The 24,950-nt window shown below is 36.7% G+C and overlaps 1 protein-coding gene across 5 annotated transcripts in view; it reads left to right on the forward strand.

The window, feature by feature from the left end:
- The window catches only part of LOC132851049 (latent-transforming growth factor beta-binding protein 4), a 424,131-nt gene that overhangs the window by 42,256 nt on the left and 356,925 nt on the right, over nucleotides 1–24,950 (forward strand). For 2 of the 5 annotated variants that reach the window (XM_060877626.1, XM_060877625.1), the window contains exons 16-35: nucleotides 87–206; nucleotides 305–424; nucleotides 1,345–1,464; nucleotides 2,755–2,874; nucleotides 3,900–4,019; nucleotides 4,376–4,501; nucleotides 4,713–4,838; nucleotides 5,113–5,235; nucleotides 7,026–7,157; nucleotides 7,297–7,422; nucleotides 7,590–7,724; nucleotides 9,421–9,609; nucleotides 11,598–11,669; nucleotides 11,788–11,916; nucleotides 14,268–14,411; nucleotides 15,967–16,119; nucleotides 16,314–16,554; nucleotides 16,685–16,899; nucleotides 17,322–17,471; nucleotides 18,234–18,373. In XM_060877626.1, the coding sequence (XP_060733609.1) occupies nucleotides 87–206; nucleotides 305–424; nucleotides 1,345–1,464; nucleotides 2,755–2,874; nucleotides 3,900–4,019; nucleotides 4,376–4,501; nucleotides 4,713–4,838; nucleotides 5,113–5,235; nucleotides 7,026–7,157; nucleotides 7,297–7,422; nucleotides 7,590–7,724; nucleotides 9,421–9,609; nucleotides 11,598–11,669; nucleotides 11,788–11,916; nucleotides 14,268–14,411; nucleotides 15,967–16,119; nucleotides 16,314–16,554; nucleotides 16,685–16,899; nucleotides 17,322–17,471; nucleotides 18,234–18,370 (2,798 nt within the window). In that variant the 3' untranslated portion in view covers nucleotides 18,371–18,373. Of the gene's footprint in view, nucleotides 1–86; nucleotides 207–304; nucleotides 425–1,344; nucleotides 1,465–2,754; nucleotides 2,875–3,899; nucleotides 4,020–4,375; nucleotides 4,502–4,712; nucleotides 4,839–5,112; nucleotides 5,236–7,025; nucleotides 7,158–7,296; nucleotides 7,423–7,589; nucleotides 7,725–9,420; nucleotides 9,610–11,597; nucleotides 11,670–11,787; nucleotides 11,917–14,267; nucleotides 14,412–15,966; nucleotides 16,120–16,313; nucleotides 16,555–16,684; nucleotides 16,900–17,321; nucleotides 17,472–18,233; nucleotides 19,345–24,950 lie in introns of those variants that run through there. The other 3 variants (XM_060877624.1, XM_060877628.1, XM_060877627.1) reach the window with 2 other exon arrangements.

The following is a 24,950-nucleotide window of genomic DNA, read 5'->3' on the forward strand; positions in this document are numbered from 1 at the left end:
TTTCTTCATTCTTCTATTCTTTTTCTTCTTCTTCTTCTTTCGGCTTTATAGCATTTATATAATATTCATATGATCTGTTCTATTAGATATCGATGAGTGTCGTCAGGTTCCTGCCACATGTGCCAATGGGCGCTGTGAGAACACACCTGGCAGCTACAAATGTGTGTGTCATACAGGGTACAAGCTTCAAGACAACAAATGCACAGGTGAAATATTCATTCACAAACATTCAAAGAGAGAGAGAGAGAGAGAGAGATGCCTAGATATTTCTTTTTGTGTGTGTTTGTCTGTGTGTTTGTGTTAGATATAAATGAGTGCGAGAACCACCTGCAGTGTCGTGGTCAGGTGTGTGTCAACACTCCAGGTTCATACCGGTGCAGATCATGTGGCGCTGGATTCAGCTTTCATAATGGACAATGCACAGGTCAGCAACAGCATTTTTGTCAAGGTTTATCATATCACATTTATCACGTCCGACACATTCTGCGTGTGATGTTTATTAACTTACGATAGTTAATTAACTCTGAGCAGATTTAATTAACTACCTTAGCGAATTAGCAAGCTAATACTAGCTTGGCAGTCCATGTCCTGAATGTTGCTACCTGTCAACAGGGCTAGTGCTTGAATCTGATCAACTGCAAAATCAATCATTCAATGGCACCCTGAACCAGAGTGACTTACATAATTATCCACCAAAACAAACATCCTCATACTGGTTCTCTAGTAATATCAGTCTAATAACACTGAAGAAAGCATAGTTTGAATCATAGAAGGCATAAACACATTTTAAGTACTAATATATGTGCTTCAGAAAGAGGTAGGTCATTAGATGTTATTAAAGACAGCCAGTGACTGTTTAGATATCTAGAGGAAGTTCATTCCACCACCAAGTCACCAAAACTGAGTCTTGATGCATACCCTAAGAGATGGTCGGACCGGTCAAGCAGCACTAGAGGGTCAGAGATAGTGTGGTACAGTGTGAGGTGTAGGTGTAGTGTGTATCTTTTTGGCAAGCATAATTTTTTCATCAGATGTAGGCAGCTATGAGTGCACCAACAGGGTGGTGTGTGAGAACTTAAAGTAGGTAAACTATAGTAGAGGTTTAAAGAAATATTATCCATGATGATTAAATTTATGATAATGACTAATCAGTTTTACCTTAAGGTTTCCGTTCTTAACCTGTCTCCATCAAACCTCACAAAAATGTTGCCTACTTTCAGAGTATCTTTCCTATAAGTATTGCAAGAAGAATATGATAGACTAAACACTATGTAATATACATCTATATATAAGGCAAGGTGTAAAGCATGTTGTCTTGTATGCTGATGTTGTTTTTTGTGTCAGATGTGGATGAGTGTGCTCAAAACACACGTCTCTGTGGTAATGGACGCTGTGAAAATACCCCCGGAAGTTTCCAATGTGTGTGTCAACCTGGATACAGACTGGAATCGAATGCCTGTATAGGTAATCATCATATGTCTCTTTAGTACAAGATATTTCTATTATTTGTATAACCTTATTTGTGATTATTCAGGAATGGCTGTGATGTCACTTGACGTCACGTGAAAATAAAAAAATTTGCACAATATGGACATGTGAAATATCAAAACACTCAGCACAATGAGGGGAACTGCCTCACGTGTATTCTGCTTACGTCACATGCTCATGTCCGCTCGCCTCCAAAAGTATTGGCACCCTAGCGGTCCAGTAGCTTTCACAATCTTTCTGTCCACTTGCCTCCAAAAGTAACACTGACCCTTATGTCCACTCGCCTCCAAAAAGCACCGGCCTTTGCGAATACTTGCACCGTCAAAGCCAACATCAAAGTTTGTCGCGACGAACTTTACAAATCTAGTTATTATTATGTTGGCTTTGTAGAAGCCAACATTCTGATTTCCGTTATAATCTTTTTATTATGTTGGCTTTGTAGAAGCCAACATTCTGTTTTCCTTTATAAACTTATTATTATTATTATTATTATTATTATTATTATTATTATTATTATTATTATTATTATGTTGGCTTTGTAGAAGCCAACATTCTGTTTTCCTTTATAAGCTTATTATGTTGGCTTTGTAGAAGCCAACATTCTGTTTTCCTATTTAAGCTTAGACAAGAATTTATAAAATTTAATGCGGCCTAGGGCTAGCCACATGCACCAAATTCGGATATGTTGTAGACCCTGGTCTGCAGTTTGTTGCTATTACGTTACTAAGCGATCCGAGTACCGGTACTTCCGGTACCGGGTCTCAAATTGGCCTTTTTTCCCATAGACTCCCATTATAAATTTTGGAGGTTTATAACTCGGCAAGCTTTGAAACGATCTACACCAAACTCGGCCAGCTCCTTTAGGGTGATACTCTGAACAAAGTTTTAAATTGGTGTACCGACTGGCCTTTCGGTTGTGCCTCAGCCCCGCCCCAATATATGCAAAATAAAAATTTTTACACAACATGGGCATGTGATATATCAAAACACTCAGAACAATGAGGGGAACTGCCTCAGGAGTATTCGAATGACATCACATGCTCGTCTCCACTTGCCTCCAAATGTTTTGGCACCCTATCTTTCTGTCCACTTGCCTCCAAAAGTAACACTGACCCTAATGTCCACTCGCCTCCAAAAAGCACCGGCCTTTGCGAATACTTGCACCGTCAAAGCCAACATCAAAATTTGTTGCGACGAACTTTACAAATCTAGTTATTATTATTATTATTATTATTATTATTATTATTATATTTTCTGCATGCTTAGATGTGGACGAATGTAAGAACGAGCTTCAGTGTCCAGGACAAAAGTGTGTGAATTCGGTTGGCTCTTTCAAGTGTGTTTCGTGCAGTCCAGGCTTTGAGGTCATTAATGGCCAGTGTCAAGGTAACTAAAAATCTGACTACAATTATTACATTTTCCAGCTATTTGAAGAAATATACAGTTAGCAATGTGATACACATTTATTAGCTTAGTTAGTTACAAGCTTGCTGTCACTCTCTAAGCATACAATAGAATATAAAAAAATTGTAACATACAATGTCTCATAGCGATAAAGCAACCTAGAGACTGTTCATATTTCAAGGAGATCCTAGCAGCTTCCGGCGACATAAGCGACAGCAACCTCAGCAATGCAATAAAGCATAAAATGTTTAGCCAAATTTATCCAAATATAGAGTGACTTGATGCACCAAAGGTCAGTGGGAGTAAAGACGATAGAGCGCGTGTGATCTGTAACAGAAGTAGAAGTGTGGGAAGATCGCACACTGCTTCTTCTTCATCTTGCATGCACTTGTTGTCAAATTATGTCAAATGTCAAATATTCTCAAATGTCCAGTGATAAACGTTATTACTTTGGCAATCAGTAGTAAGAATTCCTACTGGTGATTTCATAGTACAGCGACTATGTGATATGTGTGACATGTGCGATTACCAATTTTCTTGTGCATTCAGGCACATTAACACTCAAATTTAGTACTTGCTTTAAGCATGCTTTGATAAATCAGACTGATGCATGAAATCCATGTACTACATTTCATAGTTTATAGTATAGTTGTTATATATGTGTAATATTGCACAATACTGTTATTTGCACTTCCATGCACTTCTCACATTTTATGTACATAAATGATCAGTCATATATTCTGTATTCATATTTAATACTCATAATGTCTATTGTATCACATCTGTATAGTCTGTATTATCTTGTATAGTATAGTGTTATTTATGTCTGTACTTTTGAGAGTCACAAACAGCTGCAAACAAATTCCTTGTGTTTGTCAACACACTTGGCCAATAAACCTGATTCTGATTCTGATGTCTTTCAAGTCCCAGCATAATGAGGTACAGTAAATGAGACTGTGTATGTTTGTGTGTTTGAGGAAATGAGGTGTGTATGTTTGTGTGTGCAGATGTGGATGAATGCAGTCACACTCCTTCCCCATGCTCTAACGGCCGGTGTGAGAACACTCCTGGAAGCTACATGTGTGTGTGTCGCTCTGGATTCAAACTGCAGGGAAATACCTGCACTGGTGAGAACACACAAAATGATAACAACATTTTAAGAGCATTTTAAGAGCAAATTGTAAATGCATGTAAGTTTTTTTATGTTATTTATTTTTAAGTTATTATACCACAGCTTGACCACAGCTATTATTCCCATAGTTTGACAACTCAGCTAAAGCCCTCTTTCATTCACATACATTAAACATGAGTACAGATTCACTCAATGGATTCACATCTAGTAGTTTGCTCCAAGCCTTTAAGACTAAAGGTGCATGAATCCATCAACGGCATGAATGCATTATTCTCATTTCATTAGCCATACAAATAAATGCAAATAAATGTACATATGTGTTAATGGTCTATTTCTCTAACTCTGTTTTAGATGTTGACGAATGTAAGAGCTCTGGAATATGTGGGGCTATGAGTAAGTGTGTGAATACAGACGGATCATACAGGTGCGAATGTTTGCCCGGTTTCCGTGCTGCAGGACCTGGACGCCAGTGCCGAGGTCAGAGATATGACATTGTCTGAATTTGCAGAGCTTGAATTTATTGACTGTCTAAATCTAATTTGGTGTTTTGTCTCATTAACACAGCCATAATTCAACTCTTTGTTTTACCCTGATGCTTTACTGCTACAGTCATGATCTTAATCCCTCTAACACTTGACGCTGATTCTGTCACTGCATCTTGGCTATTTTTTTTTATTGGTTTTAACAGACATTAACGAATGTTTGGAGGACGAGTTCTGCTTCCCTAAAGGAGAGTGTGTGAATACAGATGGTTCATACATGTGTGTGTGCTCTCAGGGTTACTACACAAGTGCCAATGGAACTCTCTGTCTTGGTACGTGTTCAATATGTGTTTAATGCTATGCCTAGGCATGTACTGATATTATCACATCTAATTAACATAATTTCTCACATTTTTAACTAGAAATAATCCCAGTGTTTCATGTACTGTTCTTGTATATACAGGGTGGGACATATATGGCCATAATATTTAATGTAGTTCATACTTAACACATCTTTGTAATGCATGGTATGTATTACTGTATAAGTTCTGATAGCAAAACTTTAACAAAAATTGGAGCAAAAATATTGTGTGTGTGTGTGTGCAGATGTGGATGAGTGTACCCGGGATGGAGTCTGTGAGGACGGACGCTGCAAAAACACTGATGGCTCATTTACATGTGACTGCAAATCTGGTTTCACTGCGAATCCGGAAAAAACAGCCTGCTTGGGTCTCTCTCTCTCTCTCTCTGTCTCACACACACACACACACACACACACACACACACACACACACACACACACACACACACACACACACTTTACTGGATAGTGGTCTCTCCACTGTGTCCATTTACAGTTGTGGCCAATCACATGACTGCCACTAGTGTGTGTTTCTGTGTGCTTGAAATATTTGCTTACTTATTATATGCTGGATATTTTAAAAGTCATTTGAACAGTAATTAGCACACCATTTATTATTACACCACTCTATTTATTTGAACTCATTAAGTTTTAAGTTTCTTATACAGTTAAAAGAGAGTAGCTTGCTGTTTAACTCAGGAACATCACTGCTGTAATGAACTCTGTTTAGAAGAAAATTTTTATTTGTAAAATACTGTATACAAAACAGCACAGTGAATTTTTTTCTTCACGAATCCCAGCTTGTTAAGGAAGCTTTGGTCAGCTCAAGGTCAGCTATGATACTGCAGCCCCGGAGCAGCAAGGGTTAAGGGCCTTGCTCAACGGCCCAACAGTGGCAGCTGGATGGTTGAACCCCAACCTTCTGATCTGTAACCTAAAGCCTCTTAACTATTAGAGTCTTCCTTGAAAATGATGCATATTATGGATAGGATGCAGTGACAGAAAATATAGTGTAAAACAGTGTAACCTTGATCTGCACACTCATTTACTGATACAGACATGTTTATTAGTAAATTGTTTGAGTATTTACAATAGAAATTTGGCGTTCATAAAAATCTTGTTATTTCTGGAAAAATGTTTGTGCTCCTGAATTAAATTTTCACATAATAAGATGGATTAATGTCGACTCGAATGACTTCAGACAGTATCATTTGCATGGATTTCTGCACTTTTATATTGTCACAAAATGTGAGGTGAGACAGATTCAGAAGCAGGTGAGCTTAGTTTATTAACCCATAGTCAGGCAGACAAAATGAAGTGCAAGATCAAAGACAGACAAGGGTCAGGCAAAGCACAACAAAACAACATAAATAAGGCAGAGACAAAACATAGCCGTGTGGCAAAACAAACACAGTAATAGAAGACTTTGTAATAGTCAGGGGCAGAGCATTTACTTTTATTTTGCATTTACGAGTCCCATCAGTGTGAATGAAAGTCTGTGTCGTTGTGTGTCTCTGGATTGCAAACATAGACAGAGTGTATTCTGGAAGACCTGATACAGATGAAACAAATACAAATTGGTCACTCAATTAAGTAGAAATGGCACTGTAATAAAGTAGGGTTGGTTTTAATGGCTCAGGATATGTCGGTTGTATCGTTTTTTTTACTGCTGTGCTGAATTGTCAGAAGCAGCAGTTAGTAAGTGACTGATGTTATGTCTCATGCTGCAAGGTGCTGCATATTCCGTTTGCATCTAGTGGACACGTCCTTCTGCTGCCAGACATTGGCCACAGTTGCTGAAACAGGTTGATTTGATTTAAAAGAAGAAAGAAAGAACAAAAGAAAGATAGAAAGAAAAAAACATAGCAGTTTCTCTGTGTCTCTCTGAGTTCGATAGATATACTTGTACACTATACTATATATATATTTTTTCCATTTCCATGTCAAATCGAATTATTTTAACCTCTCTTCATTCACATCTAGTTTACCTTTTCTGTAATTTAGCAGACAAAAATTACATCTTTATGGAGTTTTGTGGATATAACCAAATACAAATCAGATGTGTCGTGTACACCAAAGAAAACCTCTGACTTTTGCAAACATTTAAACACAACCTTACCTAAAGATTGCCCATTGTGTGTGTGTGTGTGTGTTTCAGATGTGGATGAATGTGTGGACTCTGGTGGGAGTGTGTGTGGTTCTCAGCGCTGTGAGAATACCATCGGCTCGTTTCGCTGCTTCATCACCTGTGAACCTGGATACAGCCTCACGGCTACAGGAGAGTGTGTGGGTAAGATAGCGAACACACACATTCACACACACACACACAGACCCACACACACTCACACACACATGCACACCGCAGAATTACAGAATGTGCTATTGTTTGGGTGGAATTTGGTCACACCGGCCCTTTCTCTGTCTCTCAGACATTAACGAGTGTGCGAACGAGAGTGTGTGTGGCCAGCACATGTTCTGTAGGAACCTGATTGGAACATATCAGTGTATCTGTGACCAGGGGTATGAGACAACTCCAGACGGGCGGTCCTGTGTGGGTAGGTCACACACATACACTCATTTGTGCCCATATATGCCTTTTTAAAACCATTATTTATGATTGTTGCATACTATAAGGAGTAATGTAATACAATAATGTTCATGTGAATAGATGTAGTGTTATAGAGTAGGTGAATTATTTCTGTGTATGTATGTGTTTGTGCAGACATTAATGAGTGTGCAGTGATGGTGGGTGTGTGCGGAGCGGCACGCTGTTGGAATGTTGAAGGTTCATTCATGTGTGAATGTGAGAAGCGGCAGGAAGAATTTGACCCACTTACAAGACAGTGTGTAACCGCAGGTAACACACACTCACCCCGACATACACACACTCTCTTTCATGCACACAAAAAGGGTACAATAATACATTACCACCCCCTAGTGTAAATTACTAAAAATACAGCCACTTCAAGAAATACAGCCAAGAAGCCATTATTTTCACATATACAGTACATTACAGTAGAATGAAATTCTGTTCTTCACATATCCCAGCTTGTTAGGAAGTGCAGTGTCAGACATGTTATTGTACCCCTTGAGAAGAGAGATTTAAGGGCCTTGCCCAGCAGTTGCAGCTTTGCAGTGCCATGGCTTAAACCCCGGCCTTATGATCAGTAACCCAATGAGCCTTGATTAAAGAGCCCACAAATAACCAAGGTCTGGAATAAATCATATATCTACAGAAAGACTGGCCATCTGTACAGGGTCTGTACGTTATTGCTCCACACTGAAGGCTACCGGCTATTCGACTTCTGTTTATTTAAAAAATAAACACTGATCAGCCATAACATTAAAAGCAGCTGTTTCAATTATGTAGGTCTCCTTTATGCTGCCAAAACAACTCCAATACGCACTCCTTGCATGAAGCTGGGCTTTGATATCTCGCACAACAGTATCAAAATGATCTTAATATCAGGTCATTTATGTCCTGTAAATTGTGAGTGGGGTCTTAAATGGTTTAATATGTTTGTCTAGCACATCCCACAGATGCTTGATTGAAGTGAGATCTTAAGAATTTGAAGGCCACAACAACACCTTTAATTCTCTACCAATGCCATTACCGTTGCATTCACATTGTACATGGTAATGTTTAAGTAGGTGGTATGTGTTAAAATAACATCCACATGGGGTCAGTAAGGGCACTCTGATCCAGTCTGCTGCTATCCAGCCAGACACCTTTCTGTCATAGACAGCATTAACCTTCATCAATTTGTGCTAGAGTAGTTCTTCTGTGGGATCTGTCATTTCCATTTTCACTTACCACGACCCTGTCACCAGTTCACCAGTTGTACTTCCTTGTGCCACTTTTGGTATGTAGTAACCAATGCATACCAGGCTTCATAAGACCTGCTTTCATCTAACACAGCCATCATGCCATCACAACTCGGCCCTTGTCAAAGTCACTCAGATCCTTACGCTTGCCCATTTTTCCTGCTTCCAACACATCAACATTAAGAACTCACTTGCGGACTAATATATCCCATGCCTTGACATGTGCCATTATATATTAATTTCACTTCCCCCTGGTTTTAATATTATGGCTGATAGGTGTATTCATCTTTAACAAACAATGAGAAGGCACTTGAGGTTAAATGCAATAAACGTTACTTTACTATTACATACAGTATACAAGAACTAGTTCTACATTCAGTGGCATTTTATTATACACATTAGCCCTTATTATTAGAGTGTCGTACTGTAGCAACTCAATACAGAGCACTTCCTCTGAACTGAATATTGAATTCATTATAATTGTTGTCATCCGTAATGGAGCAGTCACAGCAGCATGATAATACGAATAGTAAGTGAATAAAAATAAATATAGATATGAGATTTTGAAATGTCTGATATGTGTGTGTATATATAGATTCTGTGCAAAAGTATACCAGGTTAATTTTATTCAGGTGTAAGATCAGAAACTCACCTAAGGACACTAATGTATGTATCTGATCTCTTTGTGTGTGTGTGTGTGTGTGGGTGTGTGTGTGTTTCACGGTCAGGGTCAGGGTCAGAGTCATTATCACACCTACCCCAGCCAGGAGAGCGGATAGAGTGTTATTTTAACGTGGATGAGAGGGACCAGTGTGCAGTCCTTTCTTCTAATACGACTGTACAGGAGTGCTGCTGCACTGTGGGACGAGCCTGGGGACTCAAGTGCCATTACACTTTCTGCCCACAAGCTGGAACATGTAAGCAAACACACAAACACAAGTGTGATTATAATCAGGGGTGGCTGGGATAAATGCACAGGTTTTAAAGTCGATTATTTTGGACACAAGCATAACAGCACCTTTAAGAATTGTAAGAAAAATACAAATATCATATGCTGTGGTGGATTACTTTCCAGCCCAGACTGATGATACATGTAGCCAGTGACAGTCATGTAAAGTGATTTCATAAAGTGAAACACACCCTAGATTTATATGGATAATTTTTGTAATGAATGTAAACACAGCAGGTAAATTACTAATCTTTTTTTTCATGAAATGCACAGCTCTTTTACCAAGGACTCACACACGATGAGAGGTATTACCAATAAAATAAAATTCACCAAATCTAGTCATGACAAGTCAAATCTAATGGAAAGTGTTGAAGCCAAGTATTATTTCATTAGCATTTGTTATTAAAGATTAACTAAAAAGTTGGGGGTTTCATTCCTGCCTCCGCTTTGCAAAAGATGTTAACATTATTTGGAAATATTTCCTAGTAAAGGATTAATGTAAAGGAGCTTCCTGAAGCTCAATATTATATGACACCATAGCAAAGCCATAGAAAAGACCTTAAACATCTGTGACAGCACATTAAAACACTCTCAGAAAAATGATAATGAAAGTAAAAAAAATTCACAATCTTCCTACATCCTGTCCTGGATCCCTCACTGTACAGCAGCTGGGTCCTTGGTCCTTAGAGAAGATGTGCCTCTTGTACCGCTTTGACACGTTGCATTTACAGTAGGAAACATCTTCGTCCAACAAACCTCAGTTTCTGGTTCTCGCATGTGCTGCTTTCAGCATTTTTGTGCAAAGTGCTCATGAGAATAAAGTTTTTCCCTTGTTGGGTCAGTAAGACATCATTGTTGTTACTGGCTGTTCTGAACAGTATGTGAAGACAAACATGGACTTTCTCTTTAGAAGCTCCTGACCCAGGTGGTAGTTTGTGAACAAATTGTTACAGGTTATGTTGTTCCTATCAAAGGTCATAACAAAACTGCATTTTTGCACCTTATAGATGATGTCAAGACAATATAGGAGAGTGTGAGACTTAAATATGTCTCACAGCTGCAAATAAAAAAGTCCTACAGTATATGACATTTACCCCTACAGTACTCTAACCCTACGACTGTAGGGAGGGTTGCAAATACAGTATGTGATGTTCACCAATTTTATTTTACATGTTGAGGAAGTTTTAAGCGGAAAAAATACGTTTAACTATTTGTTTAATTTTTTAAAAACTTGTAGGTCAATTTGACCTGCAACATACTGTAATAAGAGGGTTAAAATCTAAACAGGTCCTAGATGCATGTCCTGAAAATATCTTGTCCTCGGTTCAAATCACGCTCTTGGCATATAGTATATTTGTCTTAGTTTTCATTTTGGTAAGTAAAAATGAAATGAAAAATGAAAAAAAAAATCTGAGGATTCCTATTAAAACTGATGTCTCTAATAGTGCAGTGTTGTTACGCATACAGTGTTGTATGATTTTGACATCACAAGTTCATCAGAGGAAATCTTGTTACACTTGGGAAATGAAAATGGTTTGTCAAGAGGAATTTTCCAAAATGAAACAACAAACCTGCAAAAAGATAATTAAAGTATAGTCACTTTGCATACAAGTACTAATTTGCATTTGTGTCGTCTGAATACTTTTTTCCTTATCAATTTTTTTAAAACACATCATTGATTATGTTTATGAATTTATCATTTATATTCAAATTTAAAAAAGATTATGTGTGTACATTTGAACATTTGAAATGGATATTATGTATGCAGTGTGTGTATACTTATTCTCCTCACTGTACACATGGACTGTATATATGAATACACTTGGACTAGCACAACACACATTATTACTTGACTACAGTCTTTAACTGTAGCCTTACAAAGTGACCTATGTTGTAAGTTTACCTGATAAACTGGCAAGTAAGCGTGTGTACACACCTGTTTGATATTTTCCTCAGCTGAATTCCAAGCAATGTGTCCGAACGGACGTGGATATGTGACTTCTGCAGTGGGGGCCTTTGGCTATAGGGGTAACACACACACACTTTATATTGTAAATAGTAACTCTTCCAACACAAAGCCCTGTGTATATGTGTTTGCATTGTTGTGCTTGTTGTTGCTGATTGGTGTGTTGTGGCATCATTGCAGACGTGGACGAGTGTAAACTCTTCGACCCCGATGTGTGTAAAGGTGGTGTGTGTGTAAACAACATCCCTGGTTACTCGTGTTACTGCCCCAGTGGCTACTACTACGACATGAACTTATTGGAGTGTATAGGTAAGAATCTGTACTTATGGCACACACTGATATTATTTCCTGTCTTTATATGATGTACCATATACTTTCTGACCCATTCTAACTTAACTTAACATCAGTGAAAGTCTTTGAGATCCAGATTGTATGAGTAATATATTATTGTAAGGCATGACTCATTTGTGTTTGACTTTCCTTTGTACCACAATGCTTACTTTCATCTCCAGAGATTTCATTCCTAGATAATACAGTCAAGTGAACACTGAAAGAAATAATATTTATATACACTCCTGAACAAAATCTTAAGACCTGGCAAAATATTTATAATACTTATAATATTATTATTAAGTATTCACATGTTGCACTGGTGGATCGTAACCAGGTTGTAAGTACTTCTCCAAAATGCCAAAATAAGAAACAAGAGCAAGAGACACAAAATACAGAGTAGGCAATTTTATTGAAAACTTCATTTGAACTCAAACAGGCTGGTCATCAGCTGAACAAAAGTTTAAGACCATAGCCTTTAAATTAAAATCTGTGCAAAAATATGTCTTTCATTTTATTGTCCTTCAGACAGTTATGATCTCCGGATGGCAAAAGCAAAAAGGCTTTCTGTTTTTGAATGTGGCAGGATTGTTGAGCTGCACAAGCAAGGGCTCTCGCAACATGCCATTGCTGCCGAGGTTGGACGCAGTAAGACAGTCGTTTTAAATTTCTTAAAAGATCCTGAGAGTTATGGGACAAAAAAAATCGAGTGGTAGACCCAATAAAATTTCACCTGCACTTAGCCGGAGGATCCGATGGGCTGTCTGTGAATCTATGACCCAAATTAAGGCCATTACTGATGCTGACTGCAGTCCAATAACCATAAGACGGCATCTGCGAGAAGGATTAAAGAATGTCTAAAAAATGTCTTTGAAAGCCTTGTCTCCTTCTACACTACTAACCTGCAAGAATTAGTGGAATTCGCAAGGGATCACCAAAAATGGGACAAGAAATAATGTAACCTGGTTGGTCCTGATGGCTTCCAACAATACTGGCATGCCACTGAAGATGTTTTCTACCCGGCATAGTGGAGGACGCTCCATCATGATCTGGAGTGCTTTTTAGTGTCTGTGCATAAATAGTCAGTGAGTTTCCCAGCTCATGAGGTGATGTACTGGATACTGCACCATGGGGAAGACAAAAGAACTGCCAATGGGCCTGCATGATAAGGTAGTTGAACTTTATACTGGCATCCCACTGAAGATGTTTTCTACCCGGCATAGTGGAGGACGCTCCATCATGATCTGGAGTGCTTTTTAGTGTCTGTGCATAAATAGTCAGTGAGTTTCCCAGCTCATGAGGTGATGTACTGGATACTGCACCATGGGCAAGACAAAAGAACTGCCAATGGGCCTGCATGATAAGGTAGTTGAACTTTATACAGCAGGAAAAAGGAATAAAAAGATATCTCAACACTTGAAAATGCCAGTCAGTACTGTTCAAACTCTGATTAATAGGTGGAAAATAAGAGGTTCTGTTTATACTAAGCCACGGTCAGGTAGACCAAGAAAGTTTTCATCCACTACTGCTCAAAGAATTGTTCAGGATACAAAGAAACCCCACAAAAAAATTCCAGAGTAATACAGGCTGCTCTGGAAAAAAGTGGTGCTATTGTTTCGAGTATCACAATAAGGAGATACTTGGTTGACTTGCATGGTTGAGTTTCCAGGAGAAAGCGGTTACTGTGCTCATGCCACAACAAGGCCCGCCTTCAGTATGCTACGGCGCACCTAGATAAGCCTCACGGCTGACTATAAAGTTGTGACTTATAAATATATTAATTGCCACTGTACTATATATTCTGGTACTTTAGAGATTACTGACTGTAGATCATTATATAAATCACTTTTCTTAAAAAATTCTTAAAACAGAAACCTACCCTGGTGAGTAATATAATGTTGGTAGCCATCCACTCCCACAGAGCATTTTCCATGCGCTGGATGTTAACCTTGCACGCTGGTTGTACTAGTGGGTCTAATCAGTTTTACGGCAGTTTATTCGCTTTGTTCTTCTGTTTTTATTTTCTGTCAATTTGTCAATTAACATTTTCATGGTTTTGAGGTTCATTCTTAGATACAGGACATCAACGTATTGACATTCCAGCTAGCAAATCTCTGACATTTAAAAAAAAGACAATGAAGTCTAAAAGTCCACTGTAATTTTAAAAAATAAAAAATAAACTGAAGTTTCTAAACTTTTTTATTCTAAAACATCAAAAAGGAGTACCTTAGTCCAGTTTTATTCAATGTGATATTTTTAGTAGGGCTTTCTTAAGTACATTACCAAAGAGAATACGAATGTGACTATTATATGTGTCTCTCTGTTTATAGATAATGATGAGTGTGAGAGTGGGGATATGTGTCCAGGCGGTGTGTGTGTGAATACACTTGGTTCATATTACTGCACGTGTGAGCCGCCTCTAGTGCTGGATGACACACAGCGCTCGTGTGTCAACAATTCAGGCCTCACTGTTGGTAAGACCTATTGATATTCATTTATATTTTTACATTCAATTATTATGTATTTTACTGTAAATCTATACTATATGTCACCATATGAACAAAACAAAAAAAGCTAAAAACAATATTTACCAATCCAATCAAATCTATGTTCCCTGTGCCTCATTTCTATTCCAGTTCTATTCTATTTCTATTCCATAACTGATTTCTATTCCAGTTAATTTGAAGACATACTGTATCTGTCAGAAGTTGTCAGAGGTTGCCAAAGTGTTAAGTTTGGAAATGGTGGAATGCTTAAAGGTTTAGGTTTAAACATTACCAATTAGGTTTGTTATTGTTGTTAGCAAACATTGAGAATATTGTAAGAATGAGCACATTTAGTAATACTACCTTTGAGAAAGTTATGTGTAATGTATAAAACGTCAGAAAAAAAAAGTCAGGAATATTTTAGGTTATGTTTAGGGAGTATCGCAAGTGTAACATATTAACACATACTTAAAGTAATTAGGGGGAAATTAGTTTATTATTTACGTTGTCCAGGGCGATCTTGTGAATTTTGCAGGTAAAAATATTTCAAGGGGTTTTTTGTTTGTACGTTTGTTTGTTTGTTTGTTTTCAAATTTGTGATGCAGTTTGTGCAGAATTTTAGGCTTTTTTGTGGGAAACTACTTGAACTGGCAATGTGTGTGTGTGTGTGTGTGTGTGTGTGTGTGTGTGTGTGTGTGTGTGTGTGTGTGTGTGTGTGTGTGTGTGTGAAATAAAATATGTGTGAAATAAAATGTTTTCTCAGTATGATGCAAATAACAATGCACAAATAACAATGGATATTTAGTAAGAAATAGCTGTAGAAAGTTAAAAAGATCTTTCTTGCTAAAGGGACTGTAGAGACTGTGATCAGCTCTAGATAGAGCTATCAATTTTATTTATATGCTCACTCATCTTCAGTAACCACTTTATCCAGATCAAAGTCATATGGATCTTTGGAATACTCTGGGCTAGCTGGGAACACACCCTGAGAGAAACACCAGGGCTTCATATGTACACATATTCACAAATAGGGCCAACCTTCAGGCAGATTGTTAGAGGGTGAAGCCAAAGGTGCTTGTTCAGTCCCCTGTCATCATTTAGAGACTGGACTACTACAACTTGCCTCTGGCAGGTCTGCATCTCTGCACCATTAAACCCCTGCATCCAATTCACAACACAACTTCATGACTTGTTTTCAACCTTACCCAGTTCTCCCACACTACCCAATTGCTATGCTCCCTCCTCCTACTTCCTGTAGCTGCTTGCATCAGATTTAAACCATTAATGCTCAGCTACAAAGCAGAAAAACAGACCAGGAGTTATTGGCTGTCATCACACAACATCTAAAGACCTAACTCTTTGAAATGAAATTCTTTATGATTATTTGTAAATGCTTTATTATTAGGTAATTTTTTGTTTTTTATATTAACCTTCCAATAGGGTTTTTAGACTTTTTTTTATTATAAAAAAGTTTTCTAATAAAACTTTTTTTTGTACTGCTGTATTAATGCTGTCTGTTCTCATTCTCTCTCTTTCTCTATAGATGAGAATCTGTCATTCTGTTGGCAGCATGTAACAGCTGATCTGGTGTGTCAGAGGCTCTTGCGAGGAATTCAAGTGACATTTACAGAGTGTTGCTGTTTATACGGAGAAGCATGGGGGCTTCAGTGTGCTCTGTGTCCACGCAGAGATGAGGGTAAGCACACACAAGATCTTTTGCATAAATTCTCATTGTATCTGATCCTAAGAATCAAATCTGTGTGTTTGTGTGTGTGTGTGTGTGTGTGTGTGTGTGTGTGTGTGTGTGTGTGTGTGTGTGTGTGTATTTGTGTGTTTGTGTGTGTGTGAGTGTGTGATGGCTATTCAGATGTGTTCTGTTTATTTTTCCAGAGGAATATGAGGCAATGTGCACCACTTTTGGTCCTCCTCCAAATTCACCTCGGTATGCAGAGCGTTTTGCCCCACTGCCAGGTGGAGGAGGGGGTTATGGAACACCATACGGTGAGGTCATTTACCAAGAGCTACCTCGTACGTCTGATTACGATTACTACAGTGTAGGGACAGGACGCAGACCTGGATTGAGGACACGCCCGGCTGACTCATATACCCCTTTTGTGCCTCCTGGTCTCGGGTAGGCAAGCAGTGACATTAACTACTGCTGCTACTACTAATAATAATAATAAGAAGAAGAATTAATAATAATAATAATTTCTGAAAATAATATGAAAGTATAAAATAACAACAAAATATTGTTGGTCTAGCTCCAGGCCTTACTATGAGGAGGAAGATTATGACTCAGCTGCTGCTCCGCCATTTGCACCAGATCCTCGTAACGAGCGCTTCTATGGCTCACGATTTAGTCCTGGCCTCCTCACTGAAGGTGATGAAGATGAGGAGTCATGGAGAGACCCCGCCCCTCTCCCACCCTTCACTGATAGAAGACCAGGAAGTGAAAGACCACAGCGAGTCTATGAAAGTACGTACACAGACAGATTTCATATCAGTTTTTTATTTAATAGTTTTAAGTTAAATGTACTTTAAGGTTTATCTATGTTTTGTTTAAGTAATATAGTGATTTTTTATGAAAAGAAAAAATATAAATATTGTAAAATTTGAGTGAGACTGAAGGCCATTTTTCAGGTTTTGTAACAATAGATCAGTGATGACCCTGTCAAATGTATGTTGAACTATAACTAGCTACTGGAAGCATTGTTATTGTTGTTGTTTTAATTATCATCAATTCAGAGTCTCTGAATTCCTGCCCAGTCAGATTTATAGTTATCTGAAGTTAGCTTCTTCCCTGCCCCATTTCGTAGTCATCCTAAGAAGTGTGTGTATGTGTGTGTGTGTGTGTGTGTGTGTGTGTGTGTGTGTGTGTGTGTGTGTGTGTGTTTTCAGGGCGCTACGAGTCATTCGCTGGCTTGCCAGAGGATGAGTGTGGTATACTGCAGGGCTGTGAAAATGGCCGCTGTGTTCGTGTAGGTGAAGGATACACCTGTGACTGTTATGATGGCTATCAGCTCGATATCTCCTCTATGACCTGTCTAGGTAACACTGTTCTTATTTCTAACTGTGGGATATGTGAATAATGTTATTAATTTAATATTCTACATCTACAGTTTAAGCATAATACATTTGATGTATTTGATGAGTATATTAAATAAACTGGAAGGTGTTTAGTAACAGGGGGGCACGGTGGCTTAGTGGTTAGCACGGTCGCCTCACACCTCCAGGGTTGGGGGTTGGATTCCTGCCGCCGCCTTGTGTGTGTGGAGTTTACATGTTCTCCCCGTGCCTCGGGGGTTTCCTCCGGGTACTCCGGTTTCCTCCCCTGGTCCAAAGACATGCATTGTAGGTTGATTGGCATCTCTGGAAAATTGTCCGTAGTGTGTGATTGCGTGAGGGAATGAGAGTGTGTGTGCCCTGCGATGTGTTGGCACTCCATCCAGGGTGTATCCTGCCTTGATGCCCGATGACGCCTGAGATAGGCACAGGCTCCCCGTGACCCGGGGTAGTTCGGATAAGCGGTAGAAAATGAGTGAGTGAGTGAGTGAGAGTGAGTGTTTAGTAACATTATTAAACATTTCCAAACACAAAAGTAGAGAAAAATAAATAAATAAGAAAAATAAAAAATATCCAAAAATAAAAAAAGGGCAGCAAGATATTTTATTATTATTAATATATTTATTTTATTGTTTAAATAAAATATTAAATTGCATTTAAATGCAACAAAATACTGGTCTTTTGACTTTTGAAAACATTCTGAATTTTAGTGTGTGCGTGTTTGTTTTCTGTGTTGCTGCACTGCAGATGTGGATGAGTGCAAGGATCCAACCTTTCCAGAGTGTAGAAATGCACAGTGTGTAAACACAGAAGGTTCATATAGGTGTGTGTGTCTGAGGGGATTCATCGCATCACGCAGACCAAACTACTGCATACCTGCTTAAGCAAAACACACACACTCACACAAACACACACACAAATAGCAAATGTTATCTATTAGCTATATCCTATTTTATTGGATTATTTTATAGACATTATAGGTTTTATCTGTTATGGCTGTAAATTGTTTTGTGTTTTTTTTATATATTTTTATATAGAATTTTCTAGAGGTTACACAAATGCAATATACAAAACATTTAGACACAAAATATTTTACTATGTTAAAGGTAGGCTATGTGACGTACAGATGCTGAGTCAGTAAAACACAATTCAGTAGAGTTGATCTGAAACTGCTTAGGAAAGCACATGTATTTGAATGTCATAAGGTGTTATGTTTGATGAATGAATTTCACTGTCATTGAAATCTAAAGCTAATCGAAATCTTAATGTATGTGATTGTACGGTTGCGAATGTCCCATGTGTAACACACTGCACTGTAATTGTGGCCTTTTGTGAAATTCTACGGTGAATAATTGTTTTTTCAAAGACGTTTGTTCATTGTATTGCCTTATATTTTTGATATGGCTAATTCGGAGGTGTCGAAAATAAATTTGCCAATATTACACTTTGTGTTTCTTGTGTCATATTTCAGACTTTGATGGATCTCATGACTAATTAGAGTCAGTTCCACCAGAATTCATATTCTCAGGCTTTTTTTATTACTATTAATTTTCATGCTTGATTTATAATAAATATGAATTTGTAATGCAACTAGAACCCATCCTCATCTGGGTGACACCGGATAGTAAATGGTAATAATGTCCTTTATACAACTGTTTAAAGTCTTGTACAACAAGATCTTTCTTTATTTTCACAACCAGCTACATGATAATTAGGCTTTTTCCCCACTTCCTGTCAATGTATGCTGTGCTTGTATCAGACAGCACTTTTGTTTGTTTATTTGTTTGTTTGTGTGTGACTTTTAACAGTCTTAAGTCTTATTGTAAACTATAGTAAAGTTTATAGATTATAAAAATTATCCCTGTCCACTCGCTGTCTGTAAACAGAACCATGGTTGGATCAGAGAAGAAGTAATGCACACTTTACATGAACTACTGTATATTATATATTTTACACTCACTGTGCACTTTATTAGGAACACCTGTACACCTGGACATTTATGCATGCACAATGCTAAAAATAATGCAGATTCATTGCAAGAGCTTCAGTTAATATTCACATCAATCATCAGAATAAGGAAGATCTCTGTGACCATGGCATGAATGTGCAGAATGAAAAGGTTCCTAATAAAATGCCAGGGGAATGTAGAAGGTATTGTAAACAAAATGATCAAACATTTATTAGATATATACACCAAGTTGGCATATAATAAACAATAAGCAACATCAACTTGTTTTATTCTCATAGATGCTGTGTAAGTAAACTCCTAACCTGCTTATCAGGCTCCCTAACCCTAATACTCTGTGTGTTTATGTGAATACAGCCCTTAAGCCTTTTAAAGGCCAATGCACCTACATCACTCACACACACTCAAGCTCATTAAATCACTCAGAGTTGATCCTAGCAGATCCCAGGGTGCAGAGGAATATTAGCTTTCTGACCAAAACCAAACACATTATAAAAATGGCTTAAAAAGAGATATAGTATTTTAAATTTTAAATTTATATTTTATATGTATATATTATTATTTTTTCTTATTATTTCTTCTTCTCCTTCTTCTTCTTCTTCTTCTTCTTCTTCTTCTTCTTATTATTATTATTATTATTATTATTATTATTATTATTATTATTATTATATAGTTTTTTCTCTTCTGTTTCTATACTTCTGTAAAGCTGCTTTGAAACAAGGTGAATGGTTAAAAGTGCTATACATATAAACTGAATTAAATTGAATTAAAAAGTTTTTAGTGACTTACATTTTATTGTATTTCTGATTGAATTCCACTCTCTGAACATATAAGTTATAAACATTTTGGCACAATTAACAGTTTATTATTATTATGATTATTATTATTATTATTATTATTATTATTATTATTATTATTATTATTATTATTATTATTATTATTATTTATAGGTGTAAATTTCTGGTGCCCAGTTCATAAAGAGAGGTTAAACTAAGAAATAAAACCAGAGACCAAAACCAAGTCTAAAAATTATATTCTTTGATTCAAATTTGTTTTGGGGTGGCTGATTAACCGAATAAGTAAAGGAAACAAATAAAATGCATAGGTTTAGGATTTTCTTGGTGCTTTTCCAAGCTGTTTCTCGTGACCCACTGCATTTCCACTCATTCACCTAAAAGTGACTGCTGATTTGTTCAGTATTTCAAACACGCTTGCACATCACAGGGACATCACAGAGCTACAAATGGAAGAAGGGGCCGTTTTGAATCTCGTCATTTGTTGGCATGCCACATGAGCCTCAGACACAATTAGAAGTCTTCCTGAGCTTGAAAGCAGAATTGTGCATTGGAAGGTATCTAGATTCAAATTACAAATGACTAAGATTTGGAAACAAGGTCATTAATTCACAGGAATGAGATAATTAGCTTTTTAGCTGGAGCTTTAAAATTATATTGTTCCCACAAATTTAATTCTACTTTTCATACTGTACTTCAACCAAAACTTGGCCAATAACCTGGGCTTTATTTTTTTGTCACCTATGGCCTCTCATCAAATGTTTGTAGAGACATTTAGAAGAAAATGAAGGCAGCAAGAGGCAGAGATCCGTCCTGCTTTTAGTGAGTCATGTGAGTGCACATGGCTTGTACGTTTAGCTTGTTTTTATTAGTAAAGCTAATATAAAACCAAACATATAACATGTACTAATCAGGTAAATCAACCAATTTTCACAATGATTAGTGCATTATTTAATTTGTGTCTATTCCATTTAGCCATAGAAGCATTTATATTTTGGCTGGACATTGCACGTGTGTAGTACTTGTTACTTGCTAGTCTGAAAATACTCAGAGTTCCATTAAACTTGTAGCTATCATAAAAATCCTCACAGTCAGATTCCATAATTGGTAAACTCTTTGTAAAATAGTTTTTTACACTCTTTCTGTTTTTTTTTTGTTTTTTGTTTTTTGTTTTTTGTTGTTTTTTTTTTTTTTTTTTTTTGGGGGGGGGGGGGGGGGGGGGGATTCCATTATTCATGTGTTACAGGCTGTTTGTAATGATAAACAGTAGCTAAAGCAGAGCAAGTTGTATTAGATTAAACACAACACTGCAAAAATTTGATAAGATACTGTATCTATTAAATGTAAATTGATCCATTACAAGATTATTAGATAACAAATATTAAGACCATTAACTCCTTTTTCTAGACAAATGTAGAAATTACAATTAAATTTAAAATTGAATTAAAAATCAATTAAACTACTTAAAATTGTGTTTTGCTTTCTAGCCCTAAATTAATTGTTTTAAAAATCTAGAAACACATTTAATGATTAGATATTTATTTTAGAACAATCTACTAAGAGAAAAAGTTATATTTGAATGAGTTGAATTCAATATTCAATATTTTTTCCCATAAACGGGCTGACTTTTACATAAATATTTTTTTCTATTTTCTAACTTATTCAAATGTCTCAAATTATTCAATCCAATTCATATGTTGTTCTTTCTGTTTATATCTGATTTTTGGTTGACAGTGGAACATTAAGTATTAAATGTTGCTTGTATGGACTATTATTGACCTTTTACATGTGCCACAAACCACAAAATAATTTGTTGAGAGATTCCAAATAAGTAGTATTTAACACAACAGTCTTGTGTTTGCAGTTTGACTGCAAACCTGGTGTTTGTGTTTTTGGTTCCTTTGATCATTATAACTGACACCATCAAATATAGAACAGGAGGCTAAATGTGTCAAACAGAAACACTAAACCTGAAGTGCCAGAATGTAACCAATTCATTTAAACGCTGAAATTATCGTTCCCACATTTCCGGGTTTGTTAATGTGGAAAATTATATAGTAGCAACATTAAACATCTGGTTAGACTGACAACAATAAGAACTTACAACCCTAATCCTAGTTACAACCCTAGGCCTATTTTTGAAAACGACACGCACAAAATGAGATTCTTGCTTAAAAACGACACGCACAAAATGAGTACATATCAAAAACTAAGAGGTGTATTTGAATAATTCTGGTACTTTCGAAGTTATTGTCAGAAGGTCAGAGTAGGAGAAGATGGAACACAGCAAAAAATTTATAAAAATTGAATTGTTGGTTAATAAAATAAAAGGGTTTTTTTTTTTGCTTCTGGTTCTGTGAGTTTTGGTCACATGGTGCTCATCCTTATTCCGTTGGAATCTGAGAATCTGGTTGTGTTTGTAAAGTCTAATGACCGATTGCTTGTGTCAGTTTTGTTGCATGCGCAATGTTTATATATTTTTTCTGTCTGTTCGTTTAGCCACTTGGTGTTGGAATTGTGTTTTGTTTAGGTGGAAATGGTCTTTGTAGTCTTATAGTGGAGTTTCTTCCCGTACTTCTGCTTTGCTGCATGTGTAGAAACATTCAGGCTTTGTATGCTTAAGAAAGGTTTTATTATTTCAGTTGATAAAATACTTTGATATATAAGTCAAGAATTCAGTTAATCAAAGATCAGAATAAGGGAGAATGTGATTTCAATGATTTTGATCATGACATGGTTGAAGGTGCCAGATGAATTGTTTTACTATATCTGAAACTGATGATCTCCTGAGATTTTCTCAGGTTTTTACTTAGATAAGGATGGTATACCTTTTAAACCTTGTCCCAACTCAGGGAGATTTTCCCAGCCACACTCATGTCTGGGATACATTTAAAATATATAATTAATATCCTGAATTGTAAATTTTTTGTAAATCTGTTTGTGAGCAATTTCCAGTGTTAAACGAATTTGTGACATTGTGTTTCACAAACGGCAGGATCTAGAATTTACAAAACAAGCAAAAAGTTGGAGATTTACACTATATGATTTACACTATATGATAATATAGAACTAGCTATGGGTTTACACCAACATGTCCTGTTTTTATAGCCAATTGCACAAACTTGTTTTGTGGCCCAGTCTGTGCATATTTGAAGTATTACAATGTATTATTAATCACTGTTCTTATATTAGTGCTATTCCCAATAAGGCAATGCTTTAAATTGCCTCCTTCTAAACAAAATAGATAAATGCTAACATAGCGCTAGTATATATTGAGACCATATTATATTAAAACACAGTAGAACAGGCACAGAATTTAAAGACAATGAATGCAACACTTGAGACACACAAAAGCACAAAAGACTTTCATTTTAGTGCAAAGATCGTGACTCACTTTTGAAAACATTGCAAATAATATCTTTGCCGTTGTCTTTAATTGATATTGATATGGACAGTGTTGACAACATTGGGTGATACTGAAATTGTAAGATTCTCTTATTTTATATTTTATTGATTTTAGACCAAAATTGTGATGAGGAGATTAAAAAATAGATAAATGACTAAGCAAGTGTGGAAAAGAAACAAAGTGAAAGAAAGGAGAAATGTCGCTAACTAAGGGAGAGTAATGTTAAATAATAATGTATTATAAAGAAAAATTGTATTTATTTTATTCATGAAACTTCTTCAGCCTAATAAAGACTTTATTCCGGGAATCCCATACTTTACATTTTAGCCGCTGTCAATTAAATATCCACTCAGATCTAAAAGTCCAGTGTTTGTGTTGCCCCAGGCTTTGGTCAGAATAAATGTTTGGGAGAGAAGACAAATGATGTGGATCACCTACATCCAGCCAATCAATACAGCAAGGCATTCAGGCTTTCTAGCGTCAGTGGGGGGCTTGAGTTTGTTTTGGGGTCATGTTTTGAAGTCTGAAGGGAGGGGTTGTATTTGTCTGAAGTTTTAATTAAAGTGCTAAATGGCCCTAGAGTGAAACCTAAATGAGATTTTAAAGGCAAAAAAATAGTAATAATAATAACAGGATATAAAATCAGTATAATAAAAATCAGCTGTAATAATAATAATAATAATAATAATAATAATAATAATAATAATAATAATAATAATAATAATGCACATATACATCATTATGTATAAAAAGAAGAGATTAAATCGGCTGGAAAATAAAAGACTTAAGATGTCGATTGCCAATGACTTCCAACCTAGGAGTACCAGGAGTTCATTGTGTGACAATATTTTCACCATTTCTCTTTTATGGCACTAGGCAGACACCCTTATGCAGAGAGACACAATACAGGAAAACATACACAATGAAGTGAACAAGGAATCACAGAAATAACTCTAGTATTAAGATATGACACATGCAGCTATGTTCATTACATCTAAAATCACTACTATTTCACCAAATATACAACATTTATTTATTCATTATGTACACACTTAATCGTTTCCCACGCTTTATAAATATAATGTCTAAATAAGTACCAGTCTCCTGCTGATAAAGTGCTTTATCACATATTAAATCCTGAGACAAGCAAAGACAGGTGTGTGCCAGTAGCCTAGATAATCCTCTCACCTGAGAGAGAGAGAGAGAGAGAGAGAGAGAGAGAGAGAGAGAGAGAGAGAGAGAGAGAGAGAGAGAGAGAGAGATTGGCCCTTCAGTGGGTCAGAAATGAATCTGTTTTG

The sequence above is a fragment of the Tachysurus vachellii genome, chromosome 9 (genome assembly GCF_030014155.1).
Source record: "Tachysurus vachellii isolate PV-2020 chromosome 9, HZAU_Pvac_v1, whole genome shotgun sequence".
NCBI classification, from domain to species: Eukaryota; Metazoa; Chordata; class Actinopteri; order Siluriformes; family Bagridae; genus Tachysurus; species Tachysurus vachellii.